Source organism: Teleopsis dalmanni, chromosome X, assembly GCF_002237135.1.
Source record: "Teleopsis dalmanni isolate 2A chromosome X, ASM223713v2, whole genome shotgun sequence".
Classification (NCBI taxonomy): Eukaryota; Metazoa; Arthropoda; class Insecta; order Diptera; family Diopsidae; genus Teleopsis; species Teleopsis dalmanni.
In genome coordinates this window covers 22,463,748-22,483,482 of record NC_051848.1, presented here as the reverse complement: position 1 = coordinate 22,483,482, position 19,735 = coordinate 22,463,748, and the positions used below count along the sequence as shown (strand labels likewise).

General features: G+C 31.3%; 1 protein-coding gene across 1 annotated transcript in view; it reads right to left on the bottom strand.

Annotated features, from left to right (window-relative positions):
• Positions 1–1,006: 1,006 nt before the first annotated feature.
• The window catches only part of LOC119688235, a 53,961-nt gene continuing 35,232 nt past the window's right edge, over positions 1,007–19,735 (bottom strand). The window contains exon 2 of the mRNA XM_038102915.1: positions 1,007–3,016. Within this exon, the coding sequence (XP_037958843.1) occupies positions 1,183–3,016 (1,834 nt within the window). The 3' untranslated portion in view covers positions 1,007–1,182. The remainder of the gene's footprint in view (positions 3,017–19,735) is intronic.

The window sequence follows — 19,735 nt, the reverse complement described above, 5'->3', positions numbered from 1 at the left end:
TTAAATTAAAATAAATATATATAAATTTTTTATAATTAAATTTAATATTTACCGCTATATATTATATGTTATATATTCTAACATTGACATCAACAAATTTTAAATTCAATAATCTAATTAATATATGTATAATATATTATACATATATTATATATAATATATCTAAAATATAATATGAGCTTAATAAGAATAATATTTGGTAGGGAGTTTCTATATAAATATATAAAATAAATTAATTATACTAATTTCAACTATTTTGTAAGAAGTGTAATATCAATAGTAATTCTTTTCAGTTTTTTATTAAATATATAAAAAATATATAAAAATAAAAACATTTTTTTTTTGAGACTGAGATTCAAATATATATAAGGAATTTACTTAAGAAGATTTGGTAATTATCCTTTTTTTGTACTTGAGGAGTAGCTTTAAGGATATATGGTAAGAATGTGAAACCGTCCACATTAATTGGAATTTATTTTTCCATAGAGAAAATTGATTTATATCTAAGTAAATGTATGTAAATCTAAAACGTTTGTATTATATACAGGCTAGAAGTCAAGAGGAGAAGAGCTTGAAAAGCCTAGTCTGCCAATATTATACCAATATTATATTATCTTTTGCGGCCCTATGCTCCTCCTAGGAATTAATATATATATTTATTATTTATAATATAAAAATCAAATCACTAAAATTATCTAAAATTCCCCTTAAAGTAAGTTTCTGGCTTTGGGTCTAGCTATATATATGTTCGATTTATTTTGTTTTTGTTTACTTATATATAGGTTTTATGTAAGTTAAATTTGATTTTTTTTTTAATTTTAATTATTTTATATTTTTTTGTTTTATTAATTATTTTATTAATTTTTATAATTAATTATATTTTTATTTTTTATTTTAATTATTTTTAATTAAATTATTTTATTACTTTTATATTGTACGTAAAATTATAAGATATTAATTCGTTCTATAGTTTTCTTATTTAAAATATTTTTAAAATTTTTTGGTCATTTAAGAAGTTTTGGCTAACCCATCCCTTATCCTATGAGATTCCTTGGCAAAGTAAATTGTATATTTGGCATGTCATTTGATATTCTTTTATTATTTTAATTATCCCTAATTGTCCCTAATTTTCGGTCAGAATTACCTCGAATTTGCATTACAGATACATTACTGAACTTTCGATTAATAGTCACTCATTTGCGCTATCAGCGGATGTGGCTGTTGTGCTTGCGCATACTCGTCTTCATCTTCAGGACCGCTGCTGCCAATGCTACTGCATGAATAATACATCTGCTGCTGCTGCTGTTGTTGTTGCTGTGTCTGTTGCTGCTGCTGTTGTTGCTGCTGTTGTTGCTGCAAATGCTGGGCCGGATGTAGTGGCATATTTTCATCATAACCATTGAAGGCACTGGTCTGCAACCCTTGCATGTGCTGTTGCAGTTGTTGTTGATTGAAACCGTTTAAGTTTTCTACGGATGATGTGGAGGAGTTTGGTGATTGTTGGCAGCCACCTTGTAAATGTTTACCTAACAATGACATACGCGAAAACGATTTTGTACAACTGGGGCAGGAATATTTTTTCACATCTGAGTGCGTTTGCATGTGTGCGCGCAGATTGGAACGGTCCGCAAAAGCGCGATTACAATGTTGACAGCTGAAGGGCTTTTCGCCTGTATGTGTACGTATATGTCCTTGCAACAACCAGGGTCGGGAGAATGCCTTACTGCAGATGGGACACTTGCAAGGCAAAGTATGCGTGCGTATATGCATCTTTAATGCACCCAGCGAAACGTATGTCTTATCGCAATTCTTGCAATTGAAGACTTTCTTCACTTGATTACCTTCAGCGGCGGGACAATGAAATTGTTGATGTTTGTTTAGTCCCGAATAAGTAGAGTAAGATTTTCCACAATCCTTGCAATGATATCGCGGCACTCCTACTGGCTTTTGCATCGATTGCGTGGAGGCTGCCGATGAAGCCTGTATCAATTGAGTTGCCTTATTGGTGCAGAATTCTGTAGAGTCAACAATGCTGCCCGTACCGTTTGGATTGCTCCGTATTATTTTATACTCAGTACTCTCGAAAGCATGCGTTTGTTGATGTTTCACAAGACCCGCATAGGTTGAATAGCATTTATTGCATTGTTGACATTGATAGTACAAATCGCTACTTGTCTTCAGTTTAAGACTAATGTTGCTCTTATCGCCAAAACTGCTCTCTTCATTGTTGCTATTGTTGGTGACATTGCTGTTGACGACGTTTGTGTTGCTTATGCTCTGCATACTCAGCAATGCGCGTGCAACATTATGCAAATTAATATTTTCACCTAAGATGCGGCGACTGCTTGTCGTTGCTCCACTTGGGTCGACACGTATGCTCAGATCTTCGGGTTCGCTTACAATTTCGGTTGGGTACAAAGTATCCATACTTGTCGGCCCATTCTCAATTATTGGCATTGGTGACGGCTGTTGGACAAATTGTTGTGGTGTTTTAAGGCAATCCTCAAAATCAGCTATGCTCTTCATTAGATTATTATTGAAGTTGCGATATGCAAAATTTTGTGGTTTAACTTTTATAGATCTATCGGTATCGTAGAAACTGTCCGCAGATGCTGTAGTAGCAGGGCTTGGTGTGGGTGTTATATTTGTGTATACACGTTGATCAATTGAATTTTGATAAGTGTCGGGTGCTATTACATTACACTCCATTACTTCATCTTCGTTTGGTAGCTCGAAATCACCATAACCTAATCTAGCTAAACTGCGAGCTATTTCTTCACGGGTAAAGACGTCTGGAAATGCGCGTGCTATTTCACGCGTTTCTTCCCAAATGCGGCGCGCCAAATCGGCTTTATGTGCTACGGCAAAACTGATATTATCACGATATTCGTCTATTGTTCTGAAACCATTTTCAGATATTGGATTTTCTCTAGTTGTAGTTGCTGATGCAGCTAAACTCAGATCTACTGGACCCTCATCTGCAATTGATATAAATGAATATAAATTTGTATTTTTTGTAAAAACGAAATTTTCTAATTTTAGTTCTATGATATAAGAAAGAAGTTATTAAATCTTTTCACGTTCGAAATAATGTATAAATTCTAAATTGTTATAAATACTTAAAAAAATCGAAATTTGAAATTTGAAAGTTGAAACCTTGAATAAAAAAAAGATATAACTATAAAGTAAATCGAAAAACTAGGATTCCCTGGACATATAATTAGAACAAGTAATAGCAATATATCAGAAATATATTGTTCATAACGGACGAGCAGTGGACTAAAGCTAAAGTGGAGCGATTTTGATGACAATGATGGATCAATGGAACAACGATGCTGGAGCATCGTACGGAAGACGGCTGTGAAGAGAAAATGTCGATTAACCATCGAAACATGATTTTGATGATTAGACGATCATATTTCTCTTATTAAACTAACTCATATTATTATGTTTGTTAAGAAATTTTCACTTTTAAGAGAATGTTAGATAATGAATTCAAAAAGATGTTAAATTTAGTTTTTAAAGTGAACGATTTTTGGCATTATGTAAAATACAAAAGTCCCAATCACTTAATGAAAAAATTTTCTATATTGGATTAGATTTTTAAAACGTATAGTTTCTATTTACTTATGCATTTAATGGTTTATTCTTTTATAGGTTTTTGGTTGAAATTAATTTTTATGATATTTCTATAATAAAATATTTCCAATAAATTTTGCTTATAAGCCGATTTGTGTATGTAATACGTCTTATGTATCCACACAAAATATTTGATGGCATTTATCAGTACTTACTTGGGCTTTTAGAAGTACATAATTATTTTAGAGCAACAGAAAATTTTTATCAAAAGTATATATATTATATATATAGATATATATATTAATAATTTACATATATATACATATATATATATATACATATATATATATACATATATATATATATATATATAATTATAATCAATATCTAGTTCCTAAATTTCTTATAATGAAATGTGAATGAACGTATAACATTTATAATATGTTATATTATATGTATGTATGTATAATAGTAAATAAGAAAAAATCATATGTATGATTTTTTATGAAATATATGATCTGCCATATGAGTATTGTCACCTAAAGTGTGGTACCTATTATAACCACCTAATTTTATAATTCTTTGTTATTATAGGTTTCTAAGAACGTGACTGAGTTCTTCTGAATAATTAATCAAAAAAATCTAAATTTAATCAATTTTCTATATTCTTTCATTTTTCATTGGAATTCAGTTAAAACAATTCTAGCTGATTTTGTAGTTAATAATTTTTTTAGACTACTCTGATCTTTTCCTCGGGATACAAATAAAAAATATAAATTTTTTATTTTATTATTTACGCGATCTGATTCTATTTTTTTTTTTTGTTTTAATTTTAAGTAATCACTTACCTTGGTCTATCTGAAATGCTACTTCCTCTCTCTTAACATCTAACATGATGGGCCGTTTTTTTAGCGGGCATTTACTGTAGTTAGATTTATCCATATTAGCTTAGCTATATCTTGAGTTTGTTTCATAAAATCACTATTATCCAACTGAGTGAGTTTATCACACATTGACTAGATCTCAATAAGCACTTAATTTCAGCTTAATTGAACTCTCTTAGCACTCGTTTATTCTAAATCTGCTGTACACACACACACTGGCAGATGCATTAACTTATTTATTCAATTAAATCACAAAAATCACTAAGTTTTAAAATTAAAATCGCTTCAATTATTTCACATTTGCAATTTGTAGTTTCTCGTTTGCAGTTCCGGACACAAATGATGCAACTAAGAGCGATCACAATAATTTTATACACGCATTATACCGATCAACCCCCTCTGGACCCAAAGTACACGCGCATTTACTTCCGATCTTAAGCGTCAGTTAGAATCAATTCAGTGCTTTAATAGTAGAAAAGAAAAGTAAGAAAAAAAAACAAAAAAAAGAATTACATGCGAAAAAAACAACCAAAACCACCACCAGTGATCCTCAGTCAAGGAACAGATGTGCGTTTGCAGCACGTGCCAGATTGATCGCACACACATGCTCATATCGTCCAACTTTACTAAGGTGGTGTGTGGTGTGTGCTGAGCAAACAGTTCCACAGTTCCACACATGCTACACATATACATACAAAACTCATACCAAACAAAACTCATACGATAGAAATACTCCGAAAATAACGATGGCATTGTCGATCAGTCAGTCGGCTACGTTATGTTCATCTTTGTTGGTGTTTCTTTCTGTGCCTCCTTTCTATTATTCATTTGCTGTGATTTCAACTTGTACTTGTTATTGTTGTTTTACTGCTTGTTTCTTCGTGTACTACTACAGCAGACTACAGTGAACTACAGTACATTTCATTCGTGTCGGCTGTGGTACAGATTTCTTTTCTTGTACGTCGTACACCTCAGCCGTCAAAACTAATGAGCAGCTGTAGCTAATATATAAAGTTCATTTAGGGTATACGAGTATTCATTATAGCAATTAAGTAGTGTTTGTAATAAAAATAGATCTTGTTTATATTTGATTTCTTTTTGTTTGTTTATTTTGGGGAGGAGCTGCGAGTTGTCGCTCTTTGTTGTATATGCGACTGAACCGATAAAATTTGTCTCGTGCTCTTACTAGTGGGGTAAGCAGGTGAGCGAACTGGTGAATTCCGACAGCTGACGTTCTCTTCGCTGCAGTTAAGAGTGGCAAAGTGCGCGATTGGGACTTTCTCAATTATGCGCCAAGTATAATTTGCATGGGGATTTCGGTTTTTAATATAAATTGAATAACTGCTCTTTGTTCAAGTTTCATAAAGTTCCGCTTTTCTCTTTAAACTTTGATGGAAATATACAGTTAACTAAGAGAATATATTCCAGTAATTTTAAGTATATAAGCTTTACTTTGCCGAAATGTGTTTATTTATACTGCAGAAAATAAATACATAAGCGTAAGATATGAGAACTGTGAGAAAGAGAAGCTCACTCTTAAACACTAAACGATCCAACGATCATAAAAAATAGTGTTAAATTAGCTTAGAAAAATAATATTTTTTTATAAAAATTAATTATAGAAATGCTGATATCTTTATTTAATTTAATATATAATAATATATATTTCTTCATTCAAAAAGAAGAGGATGTCCAAAGACAACAGTACAATCGGGGAACAGTATTCACCGCAACATCCAAATCGTTTAAAGAGTTTAGGTACATTCCACGGAATAGAGTTAACTGGAAATTTTTTGTTTATCGACTAAGTTCTTAGAAATGCATTCAATTTCTAATTGTATGTACACTGGGAACATGTCATAATAATAATAATAATATAATAGACATTTTAACAGTCTAATTCATAAAGAGTTATAGAAGCTTAAAATAATATTTATAAAAATGTTTTATTATAAATGTTAATCATCATAAAGCATTTATAAAACTCTATTGCATGTTGAGGCCAGTTGAGTCAGTACACTTGAGCTCTTTTACTCTCTACTAATTGCGATTGTGACTGTATATTGTTTATCATTTCATCTGACTAAGCAATAACTGATCTCAGATTTACATACATATCTCCCTGAGAAGCCTGTAACCATTTTAAGATTTGGTAACGCGATGTTCGTAAGCCTGTCCGTTTTCGTAAATAGTTTCAAGGCTCTATCCTTTACGTATCTTTTGATCTGATATCACAACTGGTGATGTTACTGTATATAATACAGGGTATACTTAATATACAACATATCATATATTATATATAATATATTTAAAGTCACTATTTTTTCGCTTAAATAAAGATAAAACATCGTCACACATTATTGAGAATCTAGTTGAAAGTCTTTGCTGGTCCAGTGTTCTCATAATAATACTGTCTTATAACACTGTTCAAATCCCTATTGGTTTTTCTCATTCCCTTTTTGTTTTTTTTGTTGTTGCTGAGCTTGTTCAATGGTTTTTCTTAGATCCATTTTTATTTAACTATTAATTTCAACTTATTCGGATACGATTATCTTAGTTTTATGAGCTAAAGATAAGATATGAAATAATATTGTCTAATCATAATCCTATGGAGTAAGAAATCATTATTGTTTATTCCCAACAGGAGGTTTTAGTACGTAAAAGTTAAAAATGGTTTTTGATGCTCTTCATTCTCTGGAATAAAAGCTTTGTCACACATATCGCACCTTCTACCAAACTTTTTTTGTTTTTCTAACTTATAAACCCATATAACTATTGGTTTTAATTAAGATATAAGTTATCAGTACGTGGTAGGGGTTTTAAGGTCCAGTGAAATATAATTGAGAAAACTAAAAATTATATTTTAAAACTATTATATTTAAAATAGCAGGTCAAATGCTTTAAAAACGTTGAGTGAGAATACAGTTAACTTATATCATGTTTTCTTAAGGCAGCTTTTGAAAATAATTAACCATACAAAATATAATATTATATAATTTAAAAATAATAAAATATAAATGTAATATGATTATATATAATATATAAAGAGTTTTCTTATAAATGAGCTCATTAAAAATAAAACAACTGATTTAAGGCGAAAAATGTCAATATAAATATAATATAAATAAACATACCCAGTTTTAGTTGCAGTGTGAAATAATATTGGAAGGATAATATTTAAAAGTAATTCCTAGTTTTTGTTAGAGGTCTAATATTATTTTAAAAACAAATCCTACAAACTTCCAAAATACTTTAAATAATAAGTAATATGCATTTAAAATTAATATCAATCAAAGCAAATCGTATTTAATATTTACTTCAAAGTTATGGAGGTAATCCATTATCTATATTTCATCACTTTGACGCAGTACTTCTCAACTATGTATAAATAATGTTAGTAAATGTATTTTAAATAAAAAATTGTGAACAAGTATTTGATCAAATTGAAATATATCAAATTATGTGTAAACAATGATTCACTTTGCAAAAAAAATCTGCATGTCTAGGTTGCAACAAAAGGACAGATCACAATCTCGCCGTAATTGAAAAATAATACCACTGCCGCTGACTGTAAAGGTGCAGCTGCAGTTTTTTAGCACGGGGCAAAATCAAACTTTTATGCTATCAGCATTTGTACAAAAAGTTTTATAGTAAAGAAAAAATATCAATTCACACTCGGACTATAATAATAATCGGACTATCCGATCGGATCGAGACCATAGACCGACACAATAGAATAATATGAACACTACAAAAAGCAGCGAAGAAGCAGTGCCAGCGAGCACAACCACGACAACAACAACCTCCAACAAACATAACTAATTTGTGTTTATCCACTGAAATGCCCCTTTAAATCTAGGTGCATTTGGCTGGCACATGCTGACAATAATGCACAGCAATATTTGCGCATACCCCTAAATACGTTGAATACGTTTTACCTTACAGTTGCGAGCGATCGAGCGCTTCAGATGTGCATTCAGCATTCAGCCTTCAGCTGCTGCTGCTGCCGCTGCAACCACCCTAAAATGCGCATGCGCCGCTTAATTTCATGATCGACAGCATCATCTTCATCCGCTTGGAATCTTATGCGAATGATGATGATATAATAGTGTGCGTATGCATAGTCGAGGGAATTTATTTCAATTACCCTACACAAGTACCTGGTATGTCCTGTGCCAAAGGTATTTGCAAAACTACCTGGCAAAACCATATAAATATTTCAAACACCAGTGTTCACCTCATCAAACATTTTTATCCAAATCGTCCCCTTCTAATTTCGATCATCTATATTAGGTTTTCTGTTTTGTTTTTTTTTTTTTTTTGTTTTGCTTGAAAGTACATGTGTGAAGCCATCCCATAGGTATTGGTGCTCTTTGCTAGCTTTGTTTTTAGCAACCCTTGTATTGCTTCAGTGATTTGCTAGCTTATGGTATGTGCCACCACATATGGAGTTTGAGGTTGTTCCTTAAAGATTTTATTCTATGGAATTTTCTTCTTGGATTGCTTTGCATCTGTTATGCATTTCATCGCACGTACCAAGCGATTATCATACTTCCTAATACTAAGTACGGTGAGGTGGTGAAATATTTTGGCGCCAAAAGTAGTTCGCTCATTTTATAAGAAACTAACCGGTGTACTTGATTCATAAATTGTAAACAATTTAATTTTTTGGCTTTCAGGATTTCTTTCCTTTCGGTGCCTATGAGTGTCTCACTTTCTATAATGAATGTCCTTTTGTGTTAATGGGCACAAATAATTTTGTAACTGCTAAATTGAAAAGGGACTTAGTAAATGCTTAAATATTGTCTTGGCTTTTCTTTTTTTTATGTATTGTATATTAATATTATTTTTTAAGTGTTTTTTTATAATGAAACGGTCAAACCGCATTTAATAATACTTTATAACTAAATTATTAAAACAGCTTTCTTTTGCTATTGAAGTACCTTTAAGTTGTTACTCATCAGTAGTTGAATAATGTGTTTATGATATGACACATAGTATCATAGCATACGATAGTATTGCCCAAAACTGTCCTAAGTCTCAAAACTGTCTTAAGTCATAAACAAAGTTGATGACTTTAGCATGACTTAAGTCAGTATTGAGACTGACTCAAAACACTATAATTTAAAGTCAAGACTATTAATTATTGAGCAAACGGTATTGAGAGAATTACTATATGTTAACGAAATGGGTTCTGTAGGTCTTACATACATACATATGTATATTTTCTTTTTCTAATAATAGTAACAATTAGTAAGATCTCACCAAATTTTGAACTTAATTATTTAAAATTACACAATATATGGTATTGTTAAATTGATTTTTAACGTCCGTTTTGATGAAAGAAACTGAATTCTTAATATAAATTGTTGTTTTCAAAAGAGAGGTTTATATCGAATAGTAGTAAATTACAACAACAAAAAGTTTTTTTATTTTTCTTATAGCATATTATTATATAAAATGGATTTGTTGGTTTTATATGCTAACTAAAATTTCATCAAATTTATCAAGCAAACTATGTAGACCTATGGAATGGTCAAGATTTTAATAGAAATTGATATGAATTAACGTTTTTAATATGAATGACTATTGTAGAAAAACTGTTAATAATTCTATATGAGGTCAGCAATACCGTAGGATATTTTATTATAGCAATAAGTCATTTCCTTAGGATAACTAGTTCAGTGTTGACTCTATATATATATATCTATATCTAGTATGTATATTTGAAGATTAAAATTAAAACATATTTTGTTCTGATTTGCATTTCTTTTAATTCTTTTTGAATTTTATCTGCACACTGATTGAAGTAATATGTAAACATATGAGCATATTGAATACCTCATATCGAATGCAATTGAAAAACACTTTTACAAATCTCATTCAATGTACCGATATGTAGACATATTTTGAATGCAATCTCATCACAGCTGTTGCCAACAAGATTGTCACGAGCCGTAAATTCTTTAAAGAAACAACACACGACAAAGGCAGCCAAAGGAAAACAAATATTTTTGTTACACAAACCAAGACGAGATCTTAGAATGATTGGCGCCCGATACACAATTCCATGGGCAATAATGAAAAGAATCGCCAACAAAAAGATAAACACGTATAAATAAGTTAAAATCAAAGTGAATTTAGCAGCAAACGGCAGAAATAGAATCCGAAATGAAAGAGAAGAAGATGCAGTTGAGCAGCTGCCTGCCACTGGGCGCATGCCCAGGTCAGTGAACACAAATGCCGCCAATTGATGCCACCACCACCACCGCCGCCACAGCAATAGCCATCGTCTATGTTTCTTTGCTGCGCTTTGCTGCCATAGTAGCTGCCGATGCATGCGTTCTGTGTCTTCACTCATCCGTTCCACATGCACATGAATACGGTTCCATGCATGTCCGTCCTTATGATCATCATGCGCTTATCCGTTTATAGTTACACGAGCAGTTATTCGTAGGTATGGAAATTTGATATTCTTATCACAAGTATAACGGTTATTATAAATAAATTAAACGTAACGAACAGGAACACACACACTCTCCCAGATACCTGGCCACTCGTGGTAAGAGTCTTGCCTTTGTTGCCGCTGGAAATGGACACACTTAAGAGATTTCCCTATTTGGGTTTGTCGCTCGTTTGTAACTAAATTTGTAATCGCTTGCAGAAAACATTATTTATATTGAGATTCGTACTAAGCAGATTTTAATTGAATTATTAAATTGAATACTCATAGATACTTTATCATGAAAAACTGCGAGATACTTTGAACACTTTTCAGATCACGCAAGCTAATTTAATATGCAAACGATAAATTAAGTGTCATTTAAATATCGGAAAGGTGTAAAATTATCTGTTCGAGTATTTACGACTGTTTACTATTTGAGTGTGCATGCACTACCATAAAAAATTAATCACTACAAAATTAGTGGGTGCAATCGCATTTCATTTGAAGGACCAGAACTTTTAACGTCGTCTTCACTGTGCTACCTATAATGTACTATAACGTATCTATGAACACATTTAAACTTGAGTAAGTCTTGAGTAAGTAGTGTTGGAGTAATATTAGTAGTTGGAATTGATTAGTATAAAATCCATGTAACGCATAGACCTCCATGTCTATGACAACGACAACAGCTAGATATATGCTTAGTACTATACTAAGCACGTTGAGAGCTGCCTGTGACTTTTGTAGGCGAGTTGGTTCATTGTTAATGGAGTTCCGTAATGACAAGTAAAAATTTTTCTCCATTTTTTGAATTATAAAATTACAACTGCTAATTTCTCCTTATCGTTAAGAGCTGCTTATGACTTGCCTAGGCGAGTTGGTTCGATGTTAATAGAGTTCCGTAATGACAAGTAAAAATTTTTCTGCATTTTTTGAATTATAAAATTACAACTGCTAATTTCTCCTTATTGTTAAGAGCTGCTTATGACTTGCCTAGGCGAGTTGGTTCGATGTTAATAGAGTTCCGTAATGACAAGTAAAAATTTTTCTCCATTTTTTGAATTTTAAGACTACAACTGCTAATTTCTCCTTATCGTTAAGAGCTGCTTATGACTTGCCTAGGCGAGTTGGTTCGATGTTAATAGAGTTCTGTAATGATTTACTAAAAATTTTCTTTCCATTTTTGAATTTGTAATGGCTGTAATGGCTAAATCCTTTTTTGACTAAATTCTTAAAGTTGTGAACCTAGATCATATTAGAGCATCTCAATAGTGTCCTTATTATCGCTATAAATATATGTGTATGTATATATCATAAAGTATTCCTTGTTTCAGGTGTGGTGTATATCTTGCACTTATTTTTTGCGGTCAAACCCATTTTTGTTGGCGTAATTAAGGACAGATTCCACAGTAGTAACTTAAATTAAAGGTGTGAGGGTTTGAATTAATACGTTAAATTGAATATCTAACAATGATTTATGTCATGAAGTCAGTCTCAGTGTTGAGACTAAAGTTGCGACTGTGCAGACTGATTTTGAGCCTGTAATTGCAAGATCCTTTACGAAGGTAAACAAATTTATATTTGCAGATTCGATTACTTTCTTGGTAATAAAAATAAAGATAACGTTTATCCCTACTAATCTGTCATTTCCTTTTCTTTTTAGATTCTCCTAAAACCGTGAACAGACCGTTCATGTTTCTTTGGTATTTCGATTTAATTTTAGTTGGTTAGTGATAGTGCCGTGTTTAGTTGGGTATGCTAATCAGCTATAATATTTCCAACCATTACAGTTATGTAGGCAATGTGCCTGTATGTGGAGAAGAGTAGTGGATGGCTTGAAAAGCTGAAGCTTTTGAAGTAAATCGAAAGACTGCATTTATATGTATTAATCGTATATATTCATTATTATAGCATCATGACTATTAATATCTGTTTTTATCTTTTCTGAGCATATAGGCAATATGAAAAGCATGGGGATGGCTTAAAAAGATGAAGTTTTCCAAAAGACTGCATTTATATATATTAGTACTAATTTATATATATTTATATATGTTCATTATACGTGCTCACTATTAATATATCATGACTGTTTAATAAGAATTATATTTTTATATTTCAATGAAATTATCCGAAAGTTCTCTCCGAAGTCACTTTCTTGTTATGTGTCACGTTATTACTTTTTACTTTTCTTGAACCATCCCTTTGATTCAATTTGCTATATATTAGCACTTACAGAAGTTTTAAGAGTAAGATAAATTGCTCTAAAATGATTAATTTGTTTGAACATATAAACACTTAAGATTGTTTTTTTTCCATAAATATATTCCAATACCTATACGACTATTTCATTAGTTTAAAGTTCATGTATAATCTTTTATTTTAAAAGAATAAAGCTTTTAAAATGCAAAATTAAAGAAGCTACGACAAGTCAAGTAGCTCAAATTAGCATAAACTTAGTACTTAATCGAGAGTAAGTGGTATAAAGTCTGATAGTAACATATCTATTTGCCACGCCCGGGACATATATCACGTAAATCTTCTCTGTTGAGGCGTAGAAAAAAGTAACAAATTTGTATAAATTAAAGTTCATCTTGAAGTTCAAGAAAATAAAATCTAACGATGAATCGATAAATGAAACGGTAGTGCCGTCCGTGTGGCTTTTCATAATTCAAATTAATTTGTTTTATCGACAGCTCCGAACTGAGATTATAGAGATACTAAATAATGCGTCTAAGCTCGTTGCAATACTCATACTTCAGTTCTAAGTATGAGAAGCGCAGAGCGCAGAGCACAGAGTTACGATGAATCCAATAATTGGTCATAATATGGCGTAAAAGGCGTTTCATTAGTAGCAGTGACAATAAATTAAATTAGTCGCCGTTCGAGTAGCTTGAGAATCGATCACTAATTAAAATGCGATTTAGTCTTCAGTTTATGGTTTTTTATCTGTGTATTTCTTGTTTTTGTTTATTCATATTTTTCGGTTGAGATATTAATCTGGTGGGAATATTCAATGTGATATATGTTGTACGAGCGAGCGGTAATGGACCACATACAGCGCCAAAACGCCCGCCGAAATCGCTCGAGCTGACCACATTAGAAGCAAGTAGCGCTGGGAAAAATTATGATAAATAAAATAAAATCAAACTTTTACTAACAAAAATAAATTATTTCCTAGCGGATAGATACATAGAAACGGGCAAGCGTTCTGCCATACAGCACGCATTTGTAGATACAAATTTTTTAGTTAGATTAATAATTTAGTTTTGATTTTATTTTTTGATTTTTTTTTTTCTGTTGCGTTGAATGTGAAAATGAATCACGATAATAAATTGTTTATTGAGTCTGGTTTTCATGAGAAGAAAAGATTAACAATTATTGATAAAAATGTTGTATTTATTCAAAGGCAACCGTTTCGCATTCAAAAGCCACAGAACTACGACAGTCACAAAATCAATTTATGAAATATTTTATTTTCAAACTCGAATTAATAATTTTTAATAATTTGCAAATTTGGCAAATATTTATGCTCAAGTGAATCATTTTTGTATTTCTACAGCAAATGTGTAACGTTGTCTTTTTTTCAGAAAAAGTTATTTTTGAAATATTTTACTTAATTTTTTCTTTTTTTCTCTAAAATTTTGCAACTGTCAACTTATTAATGTCAACTTATTTATTTTTTTTTTATTTTTTTCATATCCAAATATATTTCATTTCTGCAACAAGTTCAAGGTAAGGTTCCGATATATTTCGATACACACAAAGCTCAAGGGTTCCCTCTTTTTATCGTTCTTCACACATAAAAATTGCACTTTTAACAAATATGATATAAATTTCAATTTATTATATATAATATTTGCTCAGATAAGAGAGTTAAGTGTGGAGTTATACACTGCCAAAATCAATAAAGTGCATTTCTTATACTTCACTTTTTCTTCTTCAGTTTAAAAAAATCAATCGGGGAATTATATTCTCAGAATCTACTATTAAGTTTTACAGTCTAATTTTATAGCTAATGCAGGTGCCTTCCCAACTACATTGAACTTCAAGCTAAAAGCAGATTTAAGTTCAAAATACAATCCCAAAAAAATCAGAATGTAGTGCTTTCAGGAAAATAAGACAGTACATGTATATGGAATATGCTAAATGAAAAAAAAATTTTATATACCATAGAACTGATATATAGAATCGAGATATAAAAATTCGCAGAGAACTGGTTAGCCGCGATTTATATATCATCTGTATGCATGAATAAAATAAAGACATTTGTGACGAGCACGCTTACAGTAAATAACATTGAGCTGTGCATACTTAGCAGAGGGTCGGCAACGTTTAGAAGATATCGATTATATATCTTTCCGATAAGAAGATATAAACAAATTATTTGCAAACTTTTTAGAGTGCTCTCCTTAATCTCCTTAAGCAATTACAGATAGCACAAAATCTGGGGATTTTAAAACCGAGGATTTTTGTGTGACATAATCATGACAATTAGAAATAGAATCTTTTAGATTTTAGAAACTAAGAGTTACTCTTCATCTTCTTCTTAGTAATTAATCAATTTATTAATTATAATTATATATATTTAGTTTCTAAATGTTTGTGTTAATTAATACAACACTAAATTATTTGCAAATAAATTATTAAATTAGTAATAAACTTCGTTATATGCATAGGAACGTTTCTTTGTATCGATATCAAGACCCCGATATTTTTTTAGATTTTTTTTGGTGCGTGCTCATGTGTTCCTTTGAACTCTGTTATTTTTTATTTTAATTTTATTTTCTGTTTATGTGATTATAATTTGTTTAAATACAAATCGAATATTTTTATACTCAAAGTTCAAAACATAATTGCTGAGACCAAAAAATAATTGCCTTATTGGCTTACCGCTGAGGAACAATAAAACTAAAATATGAACGTAATTAAAATACTCAGCGCCACAATAAAAAAAGAAAAATTATGGACGCAGAAATCCATGATCGGGAAATAAATTGACTTCTGGACCAAAAAACAAAAAAAAACAAAAAAAAAAACAATTTATCTAAGAAAATCTGAAAATTATTGAAAAAATCTATTGTAAGTTTGAATGTGACAAAATATTGCACTGAAGAAACCTAAAGAGAAAAAAACTCAGCACACCTAATCACATAAATACATATTTATTTAGATAAATGCTAGAAAATCCTAATGTTTTTTATGATACCGCTGCGTACAGCGAATAAGCCAGAGACCAAAGATTCATTTGTAAATGAAATAAAAAATTGCACTTTTCGACTTATAAACAAATTAAAGAAAATGCTCAGGGGCTCACGGGCTCATAGAAGGAATGGAAGCAGTGCAGGCTTTTAAAAAATTGTAAAGAAGTCTCGGAAGAACAGCAAAAAGTCTCTTATAATGGCATTAAAAAGCGTAATTAAGTCTAAGTAAGGGGAGCTATTAGTTGACACTCACAGATCCACGCAAGCGAATATCACTTGAGAAGCTAAAAAATTATACAAAATTTTTAAAAACAAAGATGCGACATTGAATGCATCACCGGAGCCTTGAAGTTGTTACACCGCATCGAGTTGCATTACACCATTATCGCCGCTTTGTATGCAGCACGTACCGCAAGAAGCTACGCGTTCCTGCAACAACAAACACTAAGCAAGATTAATAGCCAAGTTGCAGGAATTCAATTAATCTTTCGTTGTAGTCACCTTATTTAGTTTAGGTGGTATATGGCAACACTATTGCGATGGATATGCGCATCAAATGACCCCCCTTCAAATCAAATTTTGAACACAGAAGCGTTAAAAATGTTGCCACAATAAAATAAATACACGAAAAGAACAAAAACAAAAACAGAAAAGTACAACTCTGACTAAACAGATTGAAAACCATTTATAAAGTAAATTTTGGAGAAATACAACGGACTTAATTGTGCGGTACATTTACTTATATTCATTTTTAACGTCTCTCCTTAACACTCTCAACGTAGGCATTACAGAAACATTCCCTAATGATCTGATACAGAGAAGTCAGAACTTTTGACAAAGACTTCTTTCCATTTGAGCATTTCCACTTGATAATGTTAATGTAGGAATTAAATATACTTTATACTTTTTTAAAGTGGTAAACTAGTTCACTGATCCAGAAAATTGAGAACCTTTAATAAAAAGTTTGTGGTCTACAAAATTTATTTGTAGAATCACAATTAACCCACTTCTTAAAGTATGAATTAGGCGTGTCACAAATAAGATGAATTGTAAGATGGTCCGGTATATACCAACCAACATCAGCTTGTATATGGAAGCATTTAAAAAGTACAGAAAATTAATTATACTACAATACTAAGTAACATTGGTTTAACAATTAGGAAATTTCAGCTCTATACGTACTGCCAAAACTGGTCTTCGACAAAGTAAATATCATGTTTATTAGCTTTTGTTAACGTTAAGTACATAACGAAATCTTTGTGGGTAAATAGTAAATAATAAATAATAAATAGCTTTATATACTACTTGACTAATTAAGTATTACTCTGTGAGCAGATAGCTACAACCTACTAACCGAATGTCCGTCAGTTTAAGATCAAAGCTTTCTTAACTTAAAACTGAAGTATATGTCTATCTGCGACGGTAGATGCCTACAGTCTGATAGTTTATAACAGAAAAGGTTAATCCTTAAATCATAGAGTCAGGCACTAATTAAATCTTAAGGTTCGACTTTGTCCATTTCACTATTGCTCTGAGAGGCAATCAGAGTCTCCTAAAACCTTTCTGTGACGATTCAAGTAATTTTAATCTGTCTTTCCGCACACAATGGTATTTATAGCAATGAATTGGAATACGAATAGGCTTAGAGAACTGCTTTAAGGCAATCATATAAGTTGAAACCAGTGTTAATTTTTTATTGCTTTTCTTATCAGTAAAATTATTCTATTCTGCTATCTCTGCTCCAAGTTTTTCTTTATGAAATATTTTCAGTAGAAATACAAATCGAAGACCACTAGATCTTCGAATCAAAGACAATGTTAAGAGTAATAACTTGTCACTGCGTTTTAAATATACCTACAGTGTGATTAAGACTATCAGAAACCAACCAATATAGACAATGTTTGGAAGACACAGAAGCATCATTGTATAATTATTCAGAATCTTCAGATTTTATACTATATAGAAACGAAATTTTCTGCAACGAATTGATTCAAGATACAGAGTAATCAAAGTTCGATTTGGAAAATATTGAGACTTTTCTGGATAAAGTTTATAGTAATATATAGGCTATAATAATAGTAAATCATTTGTCTGATATACATAGCTGATCTAAGAATAAACAGAGAAATATAATTGCGTGTCCTCAAAAGTATAGTCCATATACTTGAATTGTCTACTACAATTGAATCTAGAGTAAACTGCGATATAACTAGCACAATCAAAGATGCACAGTTTTCATCTTAGATCCACAGAGATTTGTTTTGAATATATGTGATATATTTTTTTTTTTTTTATTTAAAATTTATATACACTACAACTGCTAAGCAGTAGCTTTGAATCTCTTAAATAAGTAAGATCGGAATTTTCTGCGATTATCACATGATTTGATTTGTAAATATAATAATTTTTGTTTTGTTCAATTAAACTAATTAAGTTCATTTTGTTATTATTCTTCTAAATAATATTTTGAGTAAATAATCATATGTATATATCTGTTTCGCTGATCCTCTTTAAGTAAACTTAAATCACTCAAAAGTTATGTGTAGCGTACCAAAACTTTTCCAGTCTTACTAGCTGACAGCTTAACAGCGCAGGAACCTGCTACCTTAGCATCTTCATTGACAATTGTGTGACATGCACAGTCCCACCGGTGCTACATTGTCTGTTCTATTTTCGGGAACAATTATACACTCTTAACACTCTAAACGACACAAAACTAAGCGATTACACCCACCGAAATCGAAACAAACAAACTGCACAACGCCGTACAAAAACAAAGGCGAGCGAAAAAAGAATTTTCAAATAATTTGGAAAACTCAAAACAAACAAACACAACAAGATCCGTTTTCTTCCTTTTTGCTCCGCGGCGCACAGTATGATCTTCTCACTATCGGAACATGACATTCGTCTGAATCGTGTACGGCCGTGATCATCAAAACATTTGCCATTGAACGTGACAAAACTTCAGAACACAGCACAAGATCAACACGTCGAAGTGCTTAAATTTAGTTTTCCCTGGCATTTTTATCCAAAATTTACTTCGTCTGTTTTTTTTGTTTATTAGCTCTAGCTTCTTCTTCTCCCAGAAGAATTCTCTTTTGGGTGTAGTAAATAGTTAATAGGGTGATTTTCGGTGCAATTTATTTTGTTCGTATTTTATTTTGGGGGGTCTTGTGCTGCAATCCATTTCGCATAAATCAAGTAAATGGTTTTCTGATACCAAAACGATTAAACTTGATAACAGCGTTACACAAACTTTAATCGAATAACAAATCCTAGTACTGGTTTCACTACAATTTTAAAATATTTATACAATTGCAATAAATTTATGATATAAAATTTTAATGAATCGGTTTTAGGGTCTTGAATGTATTTTCAGTGAAGTTACTTCTTATGCAGTATCTTTTTATCTCTGTTAATATTGACAATTGACTCCGATCTCATCTCATACAACTTTCACCATACATTGGATCCAAATAATCACCTTTTCCGAAGCACTTCAAAATGAAACGCCTTCGTAACGTAGTAGAGTGTGTGTCGAAACCCGATATTTTTTATTATTATTCGATTTTTTAATAGAATAGATCGTAAATTTAACACTGCCTTCCTTCTTCTAGGCTTTAATG